The following is a 26,143-nucleotide window of genomic DNA, read 5'->3' on the forward strand; positions in this document are numbered from 1 at the left end:
GCTTTTGAAAGCAACAGTTAAAGAAACAGAAATGTTTCATCTGAACATGTTTTTACCAAATACCTTATACAAAATCGGGCACCAGAGATAGGGAGCTGAATACAATAAATTGAGAAGGTTGGCATTTGTTACTGACAGGAAGAATTGATGGCCAAATAAAGATTCCCATTAAATTTGAGTTGTGAAAACAAAGCAAATGTGATTTAAGTTGCAGTAAGTTCAGAAGCTGGTTTTACAAGTTATAATTACGTTGCCCGAAGAAGTCCCAGAGAATATTTAGGATTTTGCTTAATATTTCACATTACCATGACATTAATATTTGCTGAAAAAGAAAGCAAAACTTTAAAGAAAACAAATGCTTTCTCCCACTTGGCAATTTGTTTACTTATGTCATCACAGCAGAGAGATACTTACCCCCACTTGCATATTCCATTATTAAATAGAGGGTTTTTTCAGTTTCAATGACTTCAAATAGCTTCACTAGAAAAGAAAGCCATTTATTAATCAGTTAACTAGTTGCAGAAGTATTGTTAACCCCACAGAGAATTCTGTCAGAGAAAACAAAAAACCCAACACAAAACTATTTGCTTGCTGCTTGACAATATCAGACTATCACTCTAAAGAAGCTTTTTCTGTCTAACGTTCCTAAATGGAAAATACTGTAGCACGTTTGGTCAAGCCATACAGAACAACATTTTCTCAAGAAACAATACTTTGCTTCTGTTACATGAGAAAAGCAACTAAATCAAGCAGAACCTCCACAGATTTGAGCATCAGCGATAGTCATTTTTATGCACTGAACTGGCATACATGGTGACAAATTAGTTATCAGTCAGTTTGCTGACAGTCCCATAACAAGACTAAATCATCTAAATGTACAATCCTGATTAATTTCTTGACCGCTTATTTTTGGTATATAGTTGTTTTTAATGAGAGCCTGAATTCAGTCAAAATCAGTATTACACTCCAAAGGAGCAAAACTATCAGTTAGCTATGCAAATAAGTGTTTTGTGCAAAGGGACCAAAATGTTGGGGTTTGGCTTTTCTTTAAAAAAACAAACAAACAAACAAAAAAACCCCACCAAAACCACACAGCTCTGAAAAGTATTTATTACTGCTACTTTACAGTAAATTGACACCCTAGTGCGGAATCATCTTTTAAAATCATACCACAGCAATTCTAACAGTGAAAAAGCTAAAATTTCTCCAGAATTGAAAATTATGTGAAAGAAACAATGTACCTATATTTGGATGATTTAAGATCTTCATTATTCTTACTTCTCTAAAGAGCTGAAACAAACATAAAACATGAAATAAGTTAATGAAATAGGTAACACCCATTCTTCCTACAGCCTGACCATTTTGATATACTTAAACACAAACAACAAACATTACTATTAGCATTTCAATGAAGTTCCGGAAATAAGCACTTACTGGAAGGAAGTTACGGGCCTGCTTCTTTTAACACACCTCCCCAAACAAATCAACCCTCAAAAACCTGAAAAGACCCACAAAGCACTACAGATAGCTCAGGAGAGAAGTGATCTTAGCTCTGTGGTTCACAGACTTTTGGGGCCAGAAGACCACTACGAGATCACACAGCTCATTGCCGGCTAGTACATCTCACACCATTTTTCACCCCCTTCACAGAAAATACTGCTTCCAAAGTTTCGTGAACCCCCACGAGAGCACCTTTTGAAGACCACTGCAGTATGTTACTGGCATCACTCTTCAGTACTTTGTTAAAACCATAGTATTACCGTGCTACCACAGGCACTCACAGGTGAAAAATCAGCTGCTTGTATTGCACAAGTGTTCCTGAAAGGCAACTGAGGCACAGCAGCATGTAGTCCTGGGTTTGTCACTGCAGCTCCACTGACTCACTGCCAGACATCCAGCCTCCAAGCCTGCTCAGCCAGTACAACACGCTGAACGTACTTGCCAAAATTAATAGGGCAGAACACAAACAGTGTTTTCCTAACCCCAGCAGACAGAAGAAACACCATTACTTCAGGGGCACAGTCTCAAAGGGATCAGCTTGCTCCCACCCTCTTCACCTTCCCATGCAACAGGATCATACCGCTTCCCTTTATGCGAGCATTGGTGTTAACTCAGACTGACACACAAGGTCCAGGAATGAATTCAACAGAAAAATCTCACAAAACACACAACTCCCCCAAATAAAAACATTCCATCTCTAAGTTTTCTGTTGCAGCTCCCTTGCCCAGCCCAGCGCATCTATTTTGGCAAGATAGGGGGTGAGGGAGTACAACCACCCATTTCAAGCTGCAGCATGACATTACATCAATGGTGCTGCATCCAGAGATCACATACTGATTGTAAGGATCTTGTTCCCCCCACCCCAACACCAAGACCCATGTGAAGAGTGTTTTGCTTGAATACTTATTTCCAAAGAGTTCAACTTTGCCTGTCACACAGAGTAAACTCCGTCCTCCTGCAACTGGACGGTAATATGGGAATGACATTTAATGAACCACAAATGAAAGAAAAGTCTATTACTGATCAGCTGTTAATTATCTTCACCTCTGAAAACTCTTCTGCAAAAGACAATTATAAGATGCACATAAATCTGTAAGTGTAATACTAAAAATGCCACAGGTGTTGTTAATGCAATATAAACCGCTGCTTTTAATGAAGTTGGTTAATAGCAGATAAAGTAAAAATAGTCCTACTTCTTCTCCCAGAAAAGACCCAAGATAAAAAACTATTACAATAAACCTGAAGTGTAAATACTATTGTATTTGGAAAACCCAAAGAATTCTCTTTTTAGGCAGTACGCTATAAGGCTGTCAAGCGCATAGGTGTTCTTCCTCTGCAGCTCCTCCCATGCCAGCCCAAGACTCCAGAGGGTTGATGTTCTTAAGCCTTGCTTATTTTCTAGCAGGATGCTTCAAAAAGCAGGAGTAATTAAGAGGTTTTACTATAACCCAACACCAACTTCTACAGGCACACCAGTAATGTAACAAATCACATTAAACTTAATGTTAAGCGACTAAAGCAGAATGAAAGTCCACAGCTCCACAGGAATGCAGACATGGGAGAAAAGAAAGAGTTTTGTAAATAAGAGATAACAGCATTGTTATTAACAGTAAAGCAGCAAAAAGTGCTGCTGCAACATTTGCCTCAGGTCAGATTTCAGATAAAGTGAAGACATTTAATATGTCTACATGTATTACTAACAACTCAAAAATCTGTAGGTGTACTTAATAAAAGTGCAAAAAAAAAAAAAGTGAAACATAGGAAACAAACAGAAAACCACCAAAGAGTCAGCAAAACAAAATCCATGTGCCTTTGTGTCTTTTAATAAAAGAAAAATGTGGGGGTAGGATTAATAAATAAATAAATTAGTTAAGGGTAGTGGAAATCACAATTTGGAGATGAGTTGTTCTAACCATTCTCTGCTTTCTGACGTTTCTCTAAAGGCTAAGATTTGGGGAGTCATCCTCATCACACTACCCAACAGATGTTCTCCCCCATGCTACAGCCACAGCTGTGAATAGCACACTATCTGAACACAAGAAGTAAACCCAAACAGTTTTCCAAATGCTTTTAATTATCTTATTATCATTATCCAGGTCTATGCCTGACACTTCACTAGATGACAAGCTGCTTAAATGCAATCAGGATTGATTGATCAAGTAAATTTTTGGCCACGCAAAATACAGTGTCAAAAACTATGCATGCATCTTTTCTTTTCCCCCCCAGAGAGGTAAGTAAATTGTCTTTTTTAAAAGCTGTGTTATTTCTGGAGCTTTTTCATATATACTTAGACAAGGTAGACTACTTCACCATCTTTCTCTGATCGTCAGGAATTTAAAAGCAATAGCATCTATGGCTATTTTTTCTTATTTTTCATTCAGTTCAGCTGAACTGGTGTATAAAATATTCTGAATACTCCATTAATACTTTTAATCACAGCTGATATAACTGAATGCCTCTGGTCAGCTTTTAAAGCTTTGAAGACAGTTTGCTTAATTCACTCTCAACTGATTGTTGGTATCTTCCACCCCCAATACTCAGATAAAGCCTGCTGGGTCAGACTCTTATCAAGGGCAACTCCACTGCTGCACAGATTAAGACCTTGGCTGTTTTTCAGCCATTAGCCTATTTATCATCACCTCACCCACCTAAAAAAAAATAATTTAAAAAAATCCTTTCATAGGATTAAGTATGGGAATACAGGCAATAATAATTGGTGCCACCAAACAACAACAGTCAACCAAGGGCAATATAGAATAAGACAGTAAAAATGAGGCTAGAATTCACAATACCATTAGGTAAATGAATATATTCACTCCTCTTTTTTTTTTTTAATGAAGTACGCTGACTTGGCTGGAGCTAGCTACTTCCTCCATTGTACACTGTACACTTTGATGGTCTAATGTAATAAAGTCAGGCTCATAATACATTTTGGGCTGCTCTAAATATAACATTGGTCCACAGGACAACTACTCTGCATTACTAACCCGAATGAAGCATGTCAAAAAGTAGCTTCTACATATGAGCCATTTGTTGAAGCGGGTGACTAGAAACAAGCTTTTTAAAAAAAGACTATTTTTGTCTCAGAGGAAATAAAAAATAAAAATACTTGAGAATAGGATACAACCACCACCGAATTCTTTATTATAATTTTAGTTAGATAAATGCACTTGAGATTGTGCTCCCCTAGTCAGTTTAAATGTTATGTGTGGTATTTTGACACAGATAGCAACTTCCACAGGGATATCTGGAAATGCTTGACATTGTATTATAGTCTGTTTTTGATAGAGGAATACAATGTAAAACATCATATAACTTTCACACAGTATGCTGAAAAAAGGTTTCCCAGATTTCATTCCCCCCAAATATTATGTGCATCAACTTCTAGCAAATGAAGTAGTAATTCTCATCACGCAGTAAAATTCATTGCAAACAGCCAGGTATGATAAAAGCCCACACATCTGAGGTTCTCTGCCACAGGAACACAGGAGGTGTAACACCAGAAGACGTAATGTGAAGGGTCTCAGTACAGAAGATTTTCTTAGTTTTAAGAACTTACTTGTTATAATGAGACCATAAAGGCAGACAATCAACTGAAAACAGTGCTCATCAGTTTAATTTCTAATGCTGAGATTAAAAACTACTCCCAAGTTGTCGAACAGCTCATTTTCCGTCAACAGGAGCTCTACAAATGCTTCTAGGCAAAGACAAAGACAAACATCCTTAGTCTGCCAAACAAATGGCTTTCAGCTTTGTTGTGGTCTGGTCCTTTGACTGTAACCCATGTTAGATACAGGGAAAGAATTACATTTAATTAATGCTGCTAGCCAACAAACAGTAAAAAAACCCCAACAAATCAGCAATGGAAGCAGAGACACATACTGAGTAATGAACTTGAATCAATTTTACTTCAACTTTGTTATGCTGACACATCCGAAACAACAGGGAGTGGGGGGAAAAGACGACCAGTCTTTTAAGCCAACTCTCTTTGAACACAGTGAGAGATCAGAATTGTTCCTACATTAGCTATTGCAAGAGTTTCAGTAACATATTATTTAAAAAATACAAGAAAAAGTTTGCTAAAAAGCAAGTCAGTACATTTGTCAGATGCAGAGCACCAACATATCCTGTCCTCCTTCCCCTCAAAGGGGGAGGCTTTTCATGAGGTGTCCCAAGCTAGCTTAGGCTTGACCTCTGTATTAGGCTCCTCCTCATAACTGCTCAATGAAATATGCCCTACATATAATTAGGAGCCTCAAGCAGGAAACCTTTACACAATACAAGTTTGCCTCAAACAAACCACAACTTGAAAACAGAAAAAATACTTCTTATAAACTGAAAGGCCTGGGCATTTTAAATTCTCATCCTTTTCTCGCCATTTTTAAAATATTTACTGATCCACGGTTGGAAAGAACATGGTCCCTGTTAAAATTGATATTTAAGAACCCTAAAAAGCTTTAACAAAAAATGGCCCAAACAAGTGGCAAAACATCTGCACATAATGAACAAAAATATTTGGCTGAGGAGCCAAGTTCTAAAAAAGGAAAATGAGAAGTGATTTAGTGCTATTACATGGGTTTGGTAAAAAAACTTGTATATAATGGCATTGCTAATTCAAAAGGAAAAAAACCAGACAATTTGGAGGTGGGGGCTAGGAGGAAGTGAACTACTGTAGCACCAGCACTTGTTTCCAGTGAGACCAATATTCACTGGAACTGGGTACAGAAGTACATTTGTGGAGAACACTGACTATGACTAATACCACCAGCATGGGGAAAAAAAAAGCTCTAAGAATTCCCTTTTCTTTCAAACCAGGGAAGTACCGGTTACAGTTTCCTCTTCACTAAGCAAAAGCAGCAGAGTAGTAATTAGGTCCTAAAACAACAGTTAAGAGTAGCTGCATGTGGCTACCACAGACTTCCTCAGCAGCAGACAAGAAACTCAACTCTCCTGAAGAGCTGCACTGCTGAATATTGAGCTGTCAAGACTGCAGCCGCTCGTAGCTTACTGCAAGGGCATACCAAGAATTACTGCTCCAGAAAACAAAGCAAGTCCTTAACAAGGGTAACTTCTTTCTGGCAGCAGTATCGGTATTATTGGTGTGGAAGACATAATAAAAAGAAATAGGAACCGGCAGTCTTAATCACCATTTGTTTCCCCACCTAAGGATGACTAGGGTATGCAGCTACACCGCAGCTGAGACACTATATACTACACCCTCTCCTTGGCACAGCCCTTCCCTCCCCACCATACCTCAAATATTTTATCACTCTCTCCAGAAGTACAAGATCAGAAGCACTTGATCTTAGCTTCCCCTGCATCTACAGGTTGCGTGCGCAGTGGCTTCAAATGCACTGAGGCTACAGTACTGCTGACAGCGCTGGGAGAAAAGGGGCAAGGGTTTGCAAAAAAGCCTCGATCAAGCAAAATTGGTAATTAATGTGTTGTGCGTTACTCTGCTTACTATGACAAGGAGGCATTTAATTTTAAGAAAATTACTTTCATTTTTTGAATTGAGAACACTGACACATCTTGCTAAAGTTTTTCTGTGCTCATATAACAAACGAGCTTAGAGAGGAGAGCACATTAGCAATCTCACTCCCCAAAATTGATCTGCTTTCTACCCTGCTATTTTGTACTATTGTTCCAGACTCCCATTTAAGAAACCCAGTGGTAGAAAAGACCAATTTACAAATCACACTTTATAATCTAATTTATAAACTGTAAACAAAAATGAAATTACAACAGAGACTGAGACACCAGTGGACACTGAGCAGGCTGAAACCCAGGAACCAAAGGGCCAACAAGTGTACTTCCACCTTGTGTCCACCCAGTGGCCTTGCCAACTGAACACCCGTGACTTATAAAAGGTTTGCTTTGTACCTTAATATGAGCTCAAGCTAGCATTACGGCCCAATCTCAAGATAACACCATTCAAAGGATTAAGATTTTACATTTTTGTCTGAAAACACGGCCTCTCTACTTTTCTCTGACCATTCTTCCCATGCCCTGACCCCTCCCTTTCATATCACACAGCTTTTGTTTCTCTTCCAAGTGCTTCAAGCATTTAACCATTTTTTCAGGTATTCCAAGTTGCACAGATCTGCCACACAAAATCAACTTTATCTAATCCATCTTATTACCTAATTTGCATTTCATTTCCTCCCTGCTTGCACAGAAATTACCAATAACCTCAGGGATTAAGCTGAAAAAAATTCTCAAAGCTGGAACCACATTATCTACTTTTACCCAGTCTACAGAGTCAGCAGGAAGTTGCTACCTGCTCAGATGAAGGAGCCTTTCTTCTATAGGTTATTCTTTGCCTCTCAACCAAACCGTGCAATGTAAGAACTTGTGCGTTTTTTCCAATTTACTTTTGCACTATTAATTTTGATAAAAACATCTTGTAACACGATCTTTTCAATATTTGCATAAAATCTATTGTGTATATTCTCCAGTTTACTCTGGTTATGCTATTTCGTTTTCTTTGCAGGTAAGTTCTGGGTATTCTCTAGTTCAAACAGAAATATTGCAAGGGGCTTTTTTATCAAAGTACTCAAAAGTAAATAAAAAGCCTTTGACTGCAGTACTTAAGAGGACAGAGTTAGAAGATCCTAGGTAAAAGTGACATTTAAATGTACTTCCTGCAGGCACTCCGAAGCAGACTGGCTTGCTTGATGAAAGAGTAGGATTTATCACTACTTACTAAAATAGATAAGGCGATACAACTGTAACAGCACATTAAACATTTGAGGCTAGAGGGAAGAAACCAGAATAGCCATGCCCCAGTTTGTTCCACAAAACTGCATCACCTTTCCTGCTGCAAACTACATGGAAAGCATAGATACTGCTTGGCCTTCAGTCAAGAGGCAGTATTTTCAAGGCCAGTTTAAGAGAACATAAGCTTTGTATTTCTAAGTTTAACAAAGTGACCAGCATGAATGTGACATGGGTGTATGACATCAAACCATGAACGCCCTCTCTACAGAGTTAGCTATGCTTTGGTGACAAAGGAAGTGGCTAATACCACCGTTTTCTCAGTTTACAGCTCTGTACGAGTTCATCTTGAACAACTGCAGGGTTGTCAAAAATATCTGTTACAAAACTAGTTATTAAATACAGTAGTCAGATGTGTGCAAGGTATGTAATGCTTCAGATTCTCCAGCACAGGCATTCGGGGTTAATGGAAGGTGGTGAAATAAAACAAGTTACAATACTGTTGAAAGATTAAATGTAAAAACCTACCTTTTGTAGACTAGTTGGGTTCAGCTGTGTTTTGTCAATTATTTTAATGGCAACCTAAAGGAAGAGTTCATAATCAGTATTTTCCATATGAATAACACAGCGTTATTACAAGACGGTCAAATCCAGTAACAGAAATGGAAAACATGAAAATTACACAAAAATCATTCAAGTTTCTTCAGTAAATTATGTACTTGTATTTAAACTAAAAACAATTGGAAATAATGGCTAAAGTGTAATTTACTTCTGCTGCAACAAACTAAACAGCAGAGTGGGAAAAACCCTAGTATTTTAAATGTATTAAGACGAGAAGCTCACTCAGTCTTTTGCTTGATGTTAAGACCACCACACTTATAACAGTGGGAACTCCAACACCAGACAGTGCCCCAATAGAGAGCAGTGTGTCTACAGATATTTACACAGTGTAATAACACAACAGATTACACAGTACTGACTGGGCACTGGCAGTTTGTGAAGATGCTTCTAAAAACAGAGATTTCAGAGCAAACTGAAAGCAATTCCACACAGATTTTGCAAGAACTAAGTTCATCTTTGGAAATTTACTGAATATTTGTATCAATTTGCTCCATGATGGATATGAAAATAAGTATCACTTGTGCATCAACTATATTGGCTATAGTACAACAATTTGGGCAAGTTCATTCCTTTATTAGTTATCTTTTTTAGTAAATAATGCACAGAAATATTAAAGAACAAAATAAAAATTTCACAAATTAATCAAAAGAGAAATTCAGTACCATGGTAACTAGTCATAACCTGAAAATTTGAGGCAATCAATAGGCAACAGAGACAAGCTTCAGTGCAATGCCATTTAGATACAGGATGAGTTAGAACAGGAAACAGGAATCCTTCTAGAATTACATGCCAATTGGTATTTTTCCTTTCTAAATTAGAGACTAAACATACCAGAAGAAACTCTACAGAAGCCAAGAAGATGGTGCCTCTCAAAGAGTCAAGATGCTGCAACTCAGCTGATAATAATACCTCACTGGTGCAAAGCAAGGGCTTTCAATTCCCCTTGAATTTTTGGCTCAAACAGTAGATACTGCTCCTTCCCATGCCACAGCTCCTGTTTCCCTATATCACTTTGTGCTATCTTTGTCATGTCATTAACTTGGGGTTGACAACATATGGAATAAAGAATATCTTACATCAAAGTAAATTTATATCCCTACATTCAAGTGCAAAAACACATGGATGGATCATCATCATGATGGAGAGCGTAAAAGGGGAACACAGTGTTCAACGCTTGTGTGCATCATAGAATTGTATGATGGGTATGGTGTTTTCTGAAACTGAGATTCGAGATTATTTTAAGCCCTGCTAGATGCAAGATACAATGAGACGTAGAAGCCATCTAAGAATACTTTTGCTTTGGGGAGTATTTTCTTCTAAAGTATGCTACTGAAATTAAAGATCACTATTTCCTGAGGCGAAATTCCATTGCAAAACCTTGAGAAATCACTTCAAAAATACTAACAAGAGAAACACATTAAGCAATAGGTAATTTTATATTAGCAGCTGTGTATGAAACCAAGAAAGATTTTTATCTCTACCTTTACACCTATTGAACTATTGTCACAAAGGTAACAAAGTTATTCACTTCCTGCAATCTCTTATAAATCCATGCTGGATGTAGAGTGACCACTGCCTTTCAAATAACATTATCTGCTGTTGACAAAGTCACCTGGTGTCCCAAGACTACCCACGCCACAGAAGACCCCTGTTTGCTTGGTAAGTGCATTCCACTCAGAAAAAGTTGCATTTTTGTTCTGAGCTGTAGCATTCTGGTCAATCTTTGAAAGACGTAAACTTGTTTCAACCCACAAAGTCTTAAGGTATTGGGTTTCTGCAAAACACAGCTCACCTCTCGCACTGTGCATTGGTGCTGGATGAACATAGAGGTCTCTCACACTGGCAAACAAATTCAGCCCTGGAGATACAGGGAAGGCACACACCTCAGTTTTCTGAAAGGCAGGCTCATAGGCCCATTCAGTGCACTAATTATAGCCTTAAAGGCAGGACGAATTTAGAGAATTCCTATCCACGTGAACACTGAGAGTACAATGTGTTAAACACTGACTTTGAGAGCTTGAACCCATCATCAGAACAGGGACCAGCTTCAAGTGCCTTGATAAGGTCTCCAAATCACAGGCAAAGGGATCCTGCCCTCAAGAATAGTTCTAATGAGCCTGAGAAAGAAAATCCTCCGTTTTACTAAGCATAGTTAATAAAGCATCAAATTGCCTTCCAAAGCAGAAACTTTGTTCTCTTTACACAAGGGAATCTGGAACGGTTTCAAGTAATGTGTGCTATGGCCAATGTTGGAGGAATGCAAGACCACCTACACTGTTACACCACTGCATCAGCCATGATATTCTATGTGAATTCATTAGTAGAATTAAAATTAACTTTGCTTTCACTGATCACAATAACATGTCTTAAAACACTCCTCCTACATGACTTGAATGAAGGAGTGAAAGCAATCAGAAGTTGAGACACTGAGCAAATTGGCCAAACTGATACCGTTCAGAATGTTTTCTCCCTCTTAAATTTATTTTTTTCCAAGGGAAGCACAGAAAGAAGATGACAATAGATTCCTTGGAGTCAGACTTGGATCCTGAAAGAATCCTGTCTCACTAGGAAACTTCAACTTCCTGGCTATTAACTAAACACATGCCTTTAATGAACAGAAGGATCCATATATTTTTCGGATGTGATTCAGACCACCTCAGTAACAGTAAAAGGTAGTTTCACCTTTTAGTTTAGTTTTGGCAAGTATGGAAAACTTGTCAGAGGAAATAACCTTTGAGAAATTAAGCTATGTATTTTCTGTTGGAAAAATCAAAGAATTAACAAAAGCACGATTTACAATGAAGATTCTTGCTTTCGAAAGGGCAGACAGACTACAAATAATACTCTCCTAGACAGAGGATCTCAAAGGAGTGTGTTTCCAAACACCAGCTCTAGTGCAGTGAAGCTAACCCTCCCTCCATACCTCTGCAGTGAGCAGAAGGCCACACGCTCCTTGGCAGGACAATTCAAGCCCCTCAAAAGTTAGGCTGATGTTCTGATCACCCCCCCAAGGGCTTAACATTTCTCCCTTTCTGTAATTTGAGGCTGGGCTCTCATCATACATCCTGCAGATACACTAAAGATGGAAATGAAAGAGTGTCCTGGAACTTAACTCCAGTTGGAAGCATGAAAGCTGTATCTCAAGCAACAGGAAAATTCATAGGGAAGGACTCCAGATGTAAGCAGATGAGCAACCACCCTAGAATAACGCTTGAACAAACACACCCTCCTCCTAAGAAGTGACATAAAAGTGCTGATCTGCTGCATGATTTAGAAGTTAATCAGTGGAGATATATAAAGAAGGAATTGCGATAAAGTGCAGTTGAACCAGACACTTAAAAGAACATTAAGACTAGCTACATAGATAACAAGGAGAAGGTAAGTAGGGTTCAAATACAGCAAGGATACAGTAGAGATGAAAATTCATTTAAGCATGACTCCCGAAACTAAGCATTTTATTTTAGGTTTTGATACGTAAGATGGAAAAAAGAATAGGAACAAAGACAGGACAGCCAGCAGGAATGAGTGTGTAAAGCAGGAAGTCACAAATTCAGGAAGATGAGTGCCATCTGGCTGAGGGCAGACTGAGAACATTATCCCAGAATTCTTAAGAGTGGCAGGTTTAAAGAAAAAAAAAGAAAAAAAAAAAGCCCAAGCATTCTTGTAGCACAGATTTCTAACATCCATCAAGAACAAAATGGCAGCACAGGTTTAGAAATTATCAGACTTTTTTCTCCTAGTAGAGCCATTTACCACAAAATTCTTGAGCTTGAAACTTGCAGGGAAAAAATAGGGAAACAGACAGAAGCGTTAAATGCAACATATTTTCCTACAGTTAATTGTGCCCTATGGAAACCCACAAGATAGGACTATCTGGACTATTCTAAAGCCTCATCTAGGAGGATGCATGGAAATTACTGAACTAGATAAGCTGAAATGTGCACAGAGCTTTTTTAATTAAAAAAAATGGCTAAAGAGATAACAGGTTGGAAATAAATGAGTGAGAGTTTTTCAAGGACAAGACTTGGGACTAATCTTAATATCTGTATCAGTGGCCTTGGCACAGGAAGTCAAACCATAATGATTAAGTCTGTTGAAGGAGTTAAGAGGCACCATCAAATATAATGGAAAACTGATATAAACAACCTTGAAGATGAGTTAGCAAAGAAAGCAAAATTCAACAAAGTACAAGGTGCTGTTCCTGATCAACACCAAAAAACATCAATGTGACAGCCATGAAAAAGGTTAGCACAATCTAAAGATCAATCAGATAAATACTTCTGTAAGGGTATATTAATGACACTGGGGAAATTATTATCCAGAATATTGTGAATAATTCTGGTCATGCACATCTAAAATGTAATTATCATCAGTGCTGTACAGTTCACCTAGCAAGAAGAGAAACTTTTACCCATCCCTCTTACAAAGAAAACAAAAAAGTTTAAAATACCTTCAAGATATTCCTATAAAACCAGCTTAATTGTTCCCTTCAAAGGAAGGCCACTCATTCTAGGTAAGCAGGACCAGTGGCCACATCCTGGAAAGGATTTATGCTCTGAACTGATTGAATGACATCTATTCCATGAGAGTTAAAGAAACTTAGCACTTAAATCTTTCTAAATTTGGCCAAAGATTTTACACTGTCAGTTTATTTGTTGAAATTTCAAACAAATATAATGAAGCAGAGGTCAACACACAGTTATGTACAAGTAAAAGAAAACGTACTTCAATTTTTGCAAAGCAATGTGTGACACATGATACCTATCTCCAACTCCTGTAATAATAGCAAAGAAATACTAATCAGGTACTTGGATTTCCTATATTAAGTATTAGTAAAAAGCAGAGGGAACTTAAGAGTGGAAAGCAATTAACCAAAATCTTTGTCTACAAACGAGCACTTACTTTAACACCAGAAGACAACTGCTGACCACGGGAACTGTCAGCTTAAAAAAAAACAACCCCAAAACCCCAAACCCTCCCAACAACTCTTGCAAAATGACATCCCCTCTGTTCCTCCTAGTGCTACTGAACTCCCTATTAGCTTAGAAAAAAGAAATTCCCTTAAAGCACTGCAGTCAGCCACACAGCTTTCTTTAAAAGTCCTTGCTGGTATCAGCAAACATTTACTTCATTAGACAGGTTTGGCAAGAAAAGGTCCACAAAGTGTTTCTCCCTCTTTCAGTACCTAGAGCTGCTATTAACAAAACAGCACCAAGTAACACCTTCTTGTAACAAGCAAACAGGGCTATAGGTCACCAAAGCAGAACCATCATTAAATGCAAGTTATTAATTACATTGCAATGGCATGCAGAAACTAATTATGGAACTGAGTTAGACACTATGAACAGATACAAGAGAAAGCTTGTCTACACCATACAACACTGAGCAAGACACACAAACCAGGTCTGAACAAACTGGAGTGTCTTCCCAAGGCTGCCCAGCACTGCAGACACTAGCAGATCTCCTGGGAGATACATTGCTTTGGCAAGAAAATACTGACTTTGGGCTATTCAGACCATAATCAAGAAGATGTATTAGTTCTCATTCCTAACTTCCCCTCCAATACAGCCCTACACTGTGCAGTATAGAGACACCAAGAGGCAGTCTTCCCAGCAAGCTTATTTAATTGCTGTATATTGAGCCCTTTTCTGGGAATGGAGGATTTAGCAGAGAATTCTAGTAGCAAACTTGAACACAATGCAGTTGGACAGGGACTTGTCAAAAATACAAATTTAAGAGACCATTTTCAAGAGAAATTGTTTTGTAATCATTGCTAAAAAAAAGATATTTTTCCATTTATATTTTTTTCTACATCAGTGGCAGTACCTCGAGTAAAATGTGCTAAATGTTCACAGACTTAGATGATGCTATTCTAAAAGAACCTTCACACCTACTGCAATTCACTACTGTTTACACCCATACCACTTTACCTCTCTGCCAGTTAGGATGTGCCTTGCCAGTTTTACTTTTGCAAAATTCCCCTTTCCAATCGTTTTAAGGAGTCTGTAGTTTCCAATATGTGGCTGCTCATCTGTGCAGGAAGCTATAGAGTTCCTACAGCGAGCTCCAGAGCGCCCAGTTCGAGAGGAAACTTCCTGCCGTCCTTCTCCATGGGACGTGTGCTGCAATAAAAACATACACAGATAAGGCTAAGAAATAAAGACAAAACACATCAATGATAAGCATACAACATTCAAAAACATTAGCAACTCCTTTGAAGGTTTCTTCAAAGGATCCAACTCAAACTTCAGATTCACACTGAACTTTGCTCTGATGGGGGCAATAAAGAGGTTCCCAGTTCATAACACAGTATCCATTTAATCACCTGGTAAAGACCAAGCGAAACACAACCTGAACTGCAGCAATAGTTGAGCAGTTTCAAGTAACTTACATGGACTGCTAAATCAGTTATGAAACATGGAGGTGTTTGATATTATTTCCCATTTGCATTACTGTGCCTAACTAGACCAGAAAAGCCTTTGGAAAGGAGACACGAACAAAGCTTTTCCAAAGTACACACAGTAAAATGTTCACCTATATTTGACAGTTTAATACTACTGATAAAATAATAAAAGGGTTTTTTTCTCTTACACTAGACTCCTATTCCTACAAAACCTCATGACTCAAAACACCCAGGACAGCCTGGAGAACAAGGGAAGAAATCTTACCTAATGTACAGAAACCTCAGATATTAATAGGCTGAGCAGCAGTTACAGAGATCTGAGATACTGTCTGCAATCTGTTAAGTACCTTTCACTCAGTTTCTCTGAACAGCTATTAATTGTAAAAATGACTGGGTATATATATATCATACCTATAATAGTCTTTATTTGTTAGATCACATGGTTAAGATAACAGTAAAGTATTCTTTCATTTCCTGACAGCCTGTTTATGAAAGAGCAGGTCCCTTCACGTTCTCAACTCATGGTTGAGGTCTATACACCAACTTCACTAATTAAAGTACTAGTTAGAAAAGCTCAGTAGTCTGCAAATGTGGAGCAAATGTCTGGCTACGCAGAAGATGACACACTAAATTCATGGTCATCACAGAAATCCCCGATCTTGCTCTTCTACTATTACGTTTCCTGAAACCCAGCAGGGACAACCAAAAATCTGGCATACAGCAACACTCAGTCTGAAAATCCCTGTAGCATAAGGATGTGAGATCATAACTCAAGAGCTAACAACCATGGTACAGGCACAAATGAACAAATCCATGCTTGCATGACACTTGGCAAGTTTCACACTCTATTTAATAACCTGATGTAACCTTGTGACCATATACTCTGGCATCTTAAGTTCCTTGGTTTGTTAATTTGAGTGCAACAGCTGTGATGAAATTATTTTTAAAAACACATTCATTTCATTTAAGAAATACTACTGATAGAAGTCTATGGCAACTCTCAGAAAATTATTTCAATAGTTACTATTTAAGCCCTTACACACACACTGTGGTGCATATAACGTTTTAGTATCAATCTGGCTTTAGCTTCTCTGTACTGCCTGGCTACTGCATTGTCACGAGATTTGTACTTTCCATATAGGTACTTAATTACTATGATCACATTACCCTTTAATAAGTTATATATAGAGAGAGAGAGAGCTCCCTAAACAGGCTGCTGTAAGAATGATTAAAGACAAGGAAACATTTCTTATAGTTCTTTTCAGAACCCTCTCCTATTTTTCCAACATCTTTTTGTAGGGCTTATGCTAGAACTGGCCATGCCATACCCACAGCAGGTGCAGTAGGACTAAACACAGAGACTGCATCTTCTGTTCAACACTCCACTGATTTTACATGGACAGAAGTAGCCTTCTTGGCTATCTGTATCAGATGGCAGAAGGCCATCTGTATCTGACCACCCAGCACTGACCCTAACTCTTTAAGAATTATTGCTTCCCATTCCCTTACCACACGTAATGACTTTCATTCCTGGTTCCTTACACACATGATCTCACATTTGGCTGAAGTGAAATGCAGAGTTTCCTCACATGTAGGTTACGTGTTCCCCATGATTGGCCCATCCTGCCCTATTTAATATTCTAGTAATCTTTATCCTAGTTTTCAGGAGCAATAGTATACACTTCTTCCAAACCACTAATAACCAGCACAGGAACAAGAAGCACACCCGTAACAAGATCCAGTAAAAAGTCAATGCTTGATAACCATTCATTGTTCTCAGTAATATCTCAAGACTGTAACAACTGGATAAATGTTTATCAATCAATAATTCTCAAGAGGAAGGTCAAGAGCAGTAACCCAGCTGAAAGAACTACTAAAGCCAGTGAAATCCTGTATCAACAGCTGCAGTTTTGCATGCCCTTAACGCCAGCCTGGTGCTGGTTGTTCAGGCCATCTTATTTACCCCTGTATGTACTGGCACAGCAATGCCTCTACACTTCCCTTAACTTTGACTTCTAACAAACCTTGCAGCACACAATGCAGAGAACTTCTCTGTCAGCTCCTTTGGTACCTTCTAGTGTCAAATTATTCAGACCAACTAGAAAAAAGCAGCAACTGCTGATGCTAGATGCTAACATCTTCCTACATTGCTACCCCCCAGTGATCAGAGACCAGGATGTTCTGTACAGGGCCAAGAGGATATTTCTTGGATACATTAGAGGAAGGTTCACTTTTAGTTCAAGTACAGCACTGCAGGAATACAGCTGCACTACACCGAGTTGATAACCTACCTTGGAAAAATAATCATATCAGGACTATTTAGACTATAGCTCTTTCACACCTGGGCATGTGGCACAGGCACACAAGCTGGCTTCAGCAAGAGCCAGCCTGCCTCCAAGCAGGGCTTATTTGCTTAGGCTCTCCAGCAGACAGATTCAACAAGTAGGTCGCCTTTGAACCACACAGCTGACCCCGAAAACAGAGTATCTGCATCGGTGCTGTCTTGTGCTTGAACTTATAAACTGTGTTAGACCTGAGCTAGCTTATGAGGCAGTTGAGATGTGGGCATCAGGTACCATGTATTCCTAAACAAGAGAACCTGTGTACAGGTTATTCAGACCTGATCTTACTCACATCCTACTTAGATAAACAGTATTAGGTAAAAGAAAGACTCTGTCACACTAACAAATTCTATTCCACATAGTAAACCACCCCAGTTAAAATACCTTGAGAGCTTCGCTGTCCTCTGTTGAGGAATGACTTCTTGTGTCCTATAATTTTTTTCATGCTTTCTAGCTTTGCACTTAAAGGCAGGAATTAACAGCTGTGAATTTATTTGGACTAGCACTGATAAATTTAACACAATCTCCTTGTACGGAGGTTTGCACTTCTACCCTAACCCAGATTACTTCTTTTCAAGAATATGGCCTTTTTCAGCTGTGGTTTTTGAGTATCAAACTGTGTGTTCCTAAGCAGTTCAGTTCTCTCCAACTGACTTGCTCATAGCCGTGTTTTGCTCTGTAGAAATCTGTCCATTTGCAACCATATCTAATTTGGACTTTATTTCACTTCACGTAAGTCTATCAGCAGGTCCTTCCTCTGTCAAATACAAGATTATTGCATTGAACAGAACACAAGCTTTCTAAAAACTGCAGAAAACGGCTTCCCAGTTTCAACATGGATTTTCTTTTGCTCATGGAAATGAAGGAAGAGGGCTTGGTAGCATACAATACTAAAAAGCATAAACTCAAAACTGAGTAAAAGTGTTTCTCCCACCCAAATAATTTTCAAGAAGCCATGATAGGTAGATGGAAAGCTAAATGGTGTAGGCAAAAAGCAAAAATATAGATGGTCCAAGAAAAGTTCAAGTCACGCTTTGGTTTGTACAGCATTTGGCTGTACTCAGCTACTTCCCAGGGTAGCTTCCTCAGCAAACAGATTAACAGCTCCAATCTCAACCCAGAAAAACAGTAATAGCATCCTCTGCTCTCTAAATTGAGATGCAGGTCATTTGTCCTTTCCCAAGCAGACCCTCAACTCTGCAGATTTTGCCTCCCTCACCCCCTGGCTCCCAAAGACTCTGTTCAATTACAGGCTTCTTTCCCAGGTCCACATTCATATGGCTTCAGCAAGAATAGGAGTTTGCCTTAGAAACATCAGATTTAAAACAAGCATGTGTTTATTTGTAGTAAGTTTCCATACATTGTGGTAGGTGAGTTGTATCTCCTGGCCACAAGTTGTGTGTAAGCGTAACACTTGTTCATGACACTCACCATAGCTGAGGGATTCCCAAAATACCTGTCTTCATGCAAAGAAAGACCATTATACTGCAGATGGGGTGAAGCAAGGAGACTGGCTACTTCGTGCAGCTTCAGGCTAGCCAATCACCATCTTTTAAAAGAAAAGTCTCCTGAAATCCACTCATGACAAGAAAGCACTTTCTTCCATATCTAAGCATGCATCAGGTTCCATTCCAAAATCTTTTGAATAGTTTAAAGGGTGTTTTTTTGCACATAGTAGGAGGCTTCCCTAAAAAACTATCCATTTTCAAGTCAACATGACAACCTCTCTCTCTCAAAAAAAAAAAAAAAAAAAAGCATTCTCCTCCTCCCCCCAGCCCCACCCTGCTATTAATCAACCCAGAAGGGAACTGACTAAAACATCTCCATTTGTGAAAGACCTTACTGTGAGGGACTGAGCCTAAGACCAGCTATATTTGGAACACACCGCAAAACCCACCTTTTCGCAAAAGCCTTCCCCCAATGATGAGCCGACATCCTTTCATAGCCAGATAATGATTAGCATGAAGAGAAAGAAAAAGAAAAGAAAGTAAAAAGCAAATGAAGTATGAAGGTGCCAATAACTGAAATCTTTTTGGTAGATGTTAGCTTTATCCAGTATCTGTATGATTAGAGACATCTTAACATTCAGAACATTAGAAATATGCAGGGCAGAGGATGGCTAGTATCAAAGTTCTTATACTGCTTAAGAAGGTGCCAACAGCTGAGAAAAACCTGGAAGAGACAGAATCTGATATCCATTCGAAGAGCTGAAAAACATTAAGAAATTAGAATGCCCAAGACCTGCAAAAATCCATGTTTATTTACAGTAAGTAGGAAGCTTTCTTTCTAAAACAGGGAGGACAAATGGTATCAACATTTTTTAAAGCATTTATTTTATACAATAGTGAAAACTACCTTCTCATCAGCCAAATAAACTAATAAAATGTAATCTTACAAAAGTCAGTAGGAATGTTTATTACCTTAGCTGTTACCTCATCTTTGCATGAAATAGTACAAAGTGATACTATAGAATTTCTTGGAAAGCTGTCACAGTAACAGTCATGATAGCCTCATTCAATTCAGCATTTTTAACTGTAATAAAAAAATTGTACTTAAGCCTATCCCTTACAATGTTAATAATCTAAACATTCCAGGACATGATGAACACTTGAGACACTAAATTGCTTCATCACCCAAACTTGGGCACACAACATATAAATACATGGTAATTTCTGGCTGCACACTCCCCACCAGCGCTCTTATTTATAGAAAAACTTAACAGGAAACATAGGTTTTTAAAACACAAAAATATTTTAAATGAAACATGTGAAGACAAATTTCACTGCAGCCCTTCGTAACAATGTGTTGTATATTATTTCCCATTTATCGTTAACATCTTTAAGAACATACAGACTGCTGAGTACTACTCAGGGTAAGAGAAAAAAGGTTAGCCCTACGGATATTCACAGACATAGCATCTTATTGCGCAGATATATCCGTGAAACAGCACAGCAGGGCATCCTGCGACTGCTGACGAAGGAATTCTACTGGAAAGTCAAAACACAGACTTACATTTCTGGCAACCACCAAGAGGTGTCACAGCAAACACTCAACCAGAATTGTCTATATACCAATTACTGCTCTGGGAATCCCTAAGCCATCATGTATTATAGAAACACTACATTATTTTCATATACTATAAAACAGACAACACCAGGTGAAGATGTCTTGTACTTGTCCTGATTCTACTTCCATCCTACCACTGCCCAGGGCATAAATCAGGACATGGAGCAAGGTAGATTTTGTCAGACTCAGTATGCCCGTGACAATGTTTGCGTAACCAATTCTTTGGTTCCAGCACATGTAATTAAAAGGCAGTTTTTAGACTAGCTTGCTACATAATCAATCTTAAGGGTGAACAGTCATGGCTTCCACCTCATGAAATTTTAAACACCGTCCTACAAAGGAAAATGCTATCCAATGTGGTACTAAAGTTATCAATCCATGAAGGCAGACTTATTCACTGAAGTGTGCTACAGCTCTACCATTATGAATGCTGCAATCGAGTGGAACAACTGAGAGGGTCAGAACTCAGCAAGGGAGACAAACAGACCTTCTAGAAATACATTATAGCTGGTAAAGGAGAGAACACACTAATGTGGATGCTTCCATTGTCAAAAGCTGAAGAATTCACTGCGCAATTCTCAGCCTACCATAGTACTCATTCACTTAACTGGTATGACACTTCATGAAAATGAGTGGCTAGTTTAATTAGGTCGTATTTGTCAAACAACCAGTTTAAAGAGAGAACCTGAAGGGTAAATACAATCTTTAGCACACACAGGCTATACCTCTTGACATACATTCCTAATTCTCCCTAACCTCAGCGGGGAGGGCGAAATAAAGGAAAAAAACAGGAGTAACAGTCAGGACAAGGCAGCTACAGCTCAAACCAAGCAGAGCAATGCAACTCCCTACACTGGGCAGCCTGATGGAGGCAGACATCAGAGTGGGAGAGTGCCAAGAGCAAAGCACTAACAGCCTTCAGCGAAGGGAAGAGGCTCCTCTTCGTCGACATACAGGGTCTGGCTCAGGAGTCCTTTCCATGTATAACCACTACAGCCTCTGCTGATGTATTTGACTTCATTTGGTTCATACTCTATACAGCATATGAAAGAGAGTGAATCTGTAATTCCATGATTAGCACTGAACAACACAACACTGAAGAAATCCTGCTTATATAATCAAAAAGATAAGTCTGGTGCCGGTTAGAAAAGCTTTTTAAAGGCTCTTTTGTTGCTTCACATTATCAAGATCTGACATTCATCATATCTTTCCAGCCAAAGTTTCTTTACTGCTGATTAAAATGGATATTTATTGACATCAGCCTGGGGAATAATAGCTGAAGAGCCAACCATATTCTATTCTTCATCAACAATACTGCCAACTAAGTTGTTTCCAGAATCATCACTGCCAGTAATTACATGCTAAACAAAAAAAAAAAAAAAAACCCCAACAAAAAACCACCCTCACAGTTGGTTTTCAAAGACCACATTGAGCTTGCAGATAGAAAACTTTGCTTAGGCTTTAACCCTGCAGGAACAAATTTTATTTCAAAGTTAATTTTTGTTTATATGTATATATACACACACACGGAGTTCAACAAGTTGCTGCTTTACGGGCCAAGAATTCTTCTTAACCCAAGGATTTAATCCAGAAGACTGACTGGAGCATTATCACAGGCGTACTGAGTACCTTTCAGGTTTATGTTTTAAGAGGACTACGCATCTATTTGTCATATGTTCTAAAGATTTTTAGTGGCAGATGATCTCCACACTAAGCAGAGCCAACCTTGATATGCCATGAGCCTAAAAAAAAAAAGTGACCTCCATTTTTGATCTGGCTGACATCCATGAGGCAGCATTACTTGACTGTGAAGAGGAAGAAGTTGCAGACACATGCTACTTATATATCATATGAAATGGAGATCTGGAGAGACAAATGCCTCCACTCTTAGAATTCCTTTGACTTGAGTCACCTGAGACATGTAGTCAACAGGAATTGTCCGCTTACATCAACACAAGTGCGTCTTTTGACTAGAATCAAAATGGAGAACCGAGCAGGTAAGGATATTAGGCGAGTGGGTAAGAAAGCCTAGGAAGAAGTCTACGAAGTTTAGTGTACTAAACCCCGTATTTCCTCTTGTTTATTTTCTTTCAATAATTTCTGTAGCTGTGTTCTGGTTTTCAGACCGCTACTTCCAAGGCCACAATTTAAGTCACATCCACTGATGCTAATAAAATACATGAACTAAGTCTGATTTTTTTAACAACTTCTAGAGTAAGGTCCTATAGCTTAGTTTTTCCGAGTTACTGAAATAATGTAAAAAGGGGAAAAAAAAATTGGAAGTTCGTTTCCAGGAGCAAACCAACATGATTTGTGAAAGGTACACCACTGCAGTTATGTATCTCTGTTCATAACCGTGGCTCAACTCAAGTTATCTTAGCCCTAGGGTGCTGTGCTACAACTGGCTTAAATCAAACCAAAACTAAAACAGTAAGAAGCATTTCTAGCCTTCCCCACCTGAACTGGACATTCCCATCCTCTCCTCTGTGTCAGTATTCGCAGCCACACAGAATGGGGATAAACCCACTTTTCTTAAGGCTTCATTTTAGTCAGATCAGAGAGCTGACCAGACTTGTCATACAGCCCTGCAGTAATTAGTGCCAGCATAAACCACAGGTGGGAAGATGCAGTCAAGGCTGACGCCCCCAGCAGCCTCCTATCAGTTCGAGCTGACAGTGAAACCAAATGATTAAACATACGGCACAGGCGGTTTAGCAGAGCTGAAGAATGAAACTTCTCACTTCAAAATGTGAAAATACTAGCAGTCGGTGACTCGCAATGTCGCACAACCTAATCAGGTATTTTTTGAGTACAAACACAGTACCAGACCTATCAGGCATCCCCAGGCAGTGACAAACACACAAAAAGCATTTTCCTGCTCTGTGAAAGTTTGGAATTAAAAAATCCATCCCAGATGAATTCCTAAAACATATTTTATTTCTAGTTATTTTGCCACCTTCACCTAATTCAGAACATTTATGACAACTGGTGAAAAATATGGAAGAACGTATATGGTCCCTGTGGAAAAAAAATATACCAGAACTCTTGGCCACAGGCATACTTTCCTCCTCAGCCCCTTCTTTAAAAGAAAAAACACTGCCCCCTCCCCCCCAAAAGAAACCACCACAGGATTTCACGCTATGGAAGAAAGTATTCTGATTACAGATCTATTTGTAATAGGAGAAGATTGATAAATAATATATAGAATAATGCGAGCTTGCATACTGTCTGCAAATGCTCTAATGCATTTCATAGCTAATTGGTAATAAACCAAGACGTACTGCACTAACCTTCACAGTACCTTAGAAATAAATTTTTGAACGTAACCCTGCCTTTACTAAACCTTTTTAAATAAAAAAAAAATTAAATGAGATACTTCTGCTGCACAGAATCCTTTTGCATGGGCTTGTACAAGCACAGTTGCCATCACACTGGTATTTTTCAATAGCAAATTTTTCACATTAGGCACAGTCATGGAGATAAAGAGTATATTTTAGTCTCGCTTTTCCTCAAATTACTTAAATTTTTAATTCAGATTGGCCTGCAGTACCAACACATTCAAAACAGTTACCTTTTTTTCCCCAAAACCCCACAGCTGTGCAATGAACAGAGGTTCAAATTAAACTGTTTCTTTTCTATTTCATGCTCTTAAAACCAAAAAAATCTACCAACCTCCATACCACCTGTATTTCCTTGTTTCTATCTACAGTTTGCTATCATCTTCCCACTCTTTGGGATTTTTTTTTTAATGAACATTTGTCCTACTCCCCACAATCCTGTTCCTTCTGCTCCTATTTCTTTGTCGCTGGTTGTCCTCCATCCTGCCATATGCACATTCCTCTGTGCCGCCTCTTATCTTTTGTTTTCCACCATCTACCTTTCCTATTGTATTTCCACACTCTTTCCTCCTCCACCTTCTCTCCCTTCCTCCTCATCACTAGTAAAACAGGTTTACTCGTTCTTCCGTCACCTAAAGGTCCTTCTTCTGTGTCTACCTTGTCTCCCAGTTTTGGATGAAAGCGTTCTCTGCTGACTCTGTTGCTTTTTCTCCCACATGCAGGACATAATTCTGAGGAAAACAGAAAAGATCTGATCCTCTCATTCAATTCTGTCCCCTAAGCAGCTGGCAGCCATTGCTGCACAAGACATGGCCAGAGAGGAGCTGCTCTACCTTTGCGATGAGAAGCCAGCTCATCGCAGGCCAACAGCCAGCTTCCAACTGTCCAAGTGTGAAGTTCCTGTGATCACAGATCATCTGGGATGCCTTTCTTCTCAAAACCAGGTGACTCGGAGCCAAATTCTTTAATCTCAAAGGCACTAAAGGCTTGATAGCTGTGAGTGGCTTTTGGGGAAAGTCACTGTGACAGTATTTCCACTTCAGCAGTACATGTCTTGATAAGAAGTGGTATACACTGCCTTAAAAAAAAAAAAAAAAAAATCAAGTCCTGACAATTAGACCCTGTCTATTCAACAGGAGTTGCCAACCGCTGAACATGGTTAACTGCAAGCACAGACAATGATAATTTACGTTCACCGTCATTCTGGAGGCTAACTTCATTTTCAGACTGCAAGTATAGGCATGGATAAGCTATGATCAGCACGCTTCAACCAGATTCAACACCAGCCAAGCCTTTGTCAGCAGTGGTAACCTTCCAAGCAGACAGAAGTCATTAAGGGGGTCCACAACCATGGCCCAAAGGCTAGCTGAGTACCTTGGCACCTCTTAATCCTCTTCCCACCTGAGCTTCAAAGAGTCCTATGAATATTAACTAATTAGACTTCTTTTATGTGAAGGAGAATCAAGGGCTCAATTTACCTGCCAACACAATACATCCAGCTTTGCGGTGGAAGAAAAGTCAATTGAAGTATTAAAATCCTCACATTTGGTATTAAAAAAAAGAGACCTGGCATTCACAGCTGTAGGGCTAAGTCAGACAGACTAAATGTCAGATTTAAATTTAGTTTTAAGCAAGGCTAAACAGAATGTATTTTGGTGAATTTCTAGATAGCTGATAGCGAGAATATCAGAGACAGCTTCTTGAGGGATACAGTATTGTACTGTGAGGTTGGTTCAATGGATTTGGCAAGTACTCGGGTTAATCATTCCCTGTCAATATTGCTACCTACAGGTATTTCTGTGGTCACCAGACCAGATTACAGCAGTTGAAAAATATGCCTTAATCTAAACCCAAGGCAATTCATCTGCAAGCAAGACAATCCATCTATGTTAATTATGAAGATTACTAAAGAGAAGTCTTAGACCAATATTTTAAAGTGAGAACAAGGTGCGTTAAGTGGAAGACATGTAAAAATCCAAGTGCTAGAACACACAGCTTGTGAATAATGTATTTCCTCGAGCACATACCAAGTTTTTCCACTGTTAAGTTATCCATAGTAGAGTTTGAATTAATTACATTAGAGAACCTGATTACATTACAGAACACTTTCTAAAATTATTTACTGGGTGGCCTCCACACACCTACATGGAACTTGA

General features: G+C 38.8%; 1 protein-coding gene across 16 annotated transcripts in view; it reads right to left on the reverse strand.

The window, feature by feature from the left end:
- The window catches only part of MARK3 (microtubule affinity regulating kinase 3), a 64,413-nt gene that overhangs the window by 36,002 nt on the left and 2,268 nt on the right, over positions 1–26,143 (reverse strand). For 11 of the 16 annotated variants that reach the window (XM_069783369.1, XM_069783368.1, XM_069783372.1 and 8 more), the window contains exons 2-6: positions 19,481–19,519; positions 14,769–14,960; positions 8,746–8,799; positions 1,242–1,290; positions 415–480 (exon numbers count right to left, since the gene is read on the reverse strand). In XM_069783369.1, coding sequence (XP_069639470.1) covers positions 415–480; positions 1,242–1,290; positions 8,746–8,799; positions 14,769–14,960; positions 19,481–19,519 — 400 coding nt within the window. The remainder of the gene's footprint in view (positions 1–414; positions 481–1,241; positions 1,291–8,745; positions 8,800–14,768; positions 14,961–19,480; positions 19,520–26,143) is intronic. The other 5 variants (XM_069783370.1, XM_069783381.1, XM_069783379.1 and 2 more) reach the window with 1 other exon arrangement.

The sequence above is a fragment of the Haliaeetus albicilla genome, chromosome 5 (genome assembly GCF_947461875.1).
Source record: "Haliaeetus albicilla chromosome 5, bHalAlb1.1, whole genome shotgun sequence".
In the NCBI taxonomy this organism is placed as follows: Eukaryota; Metazoa; Chordata; class Aves; order Accipitriformes; family Accipitridae; genus Haliaeetus; species Haliaeetus albicilla.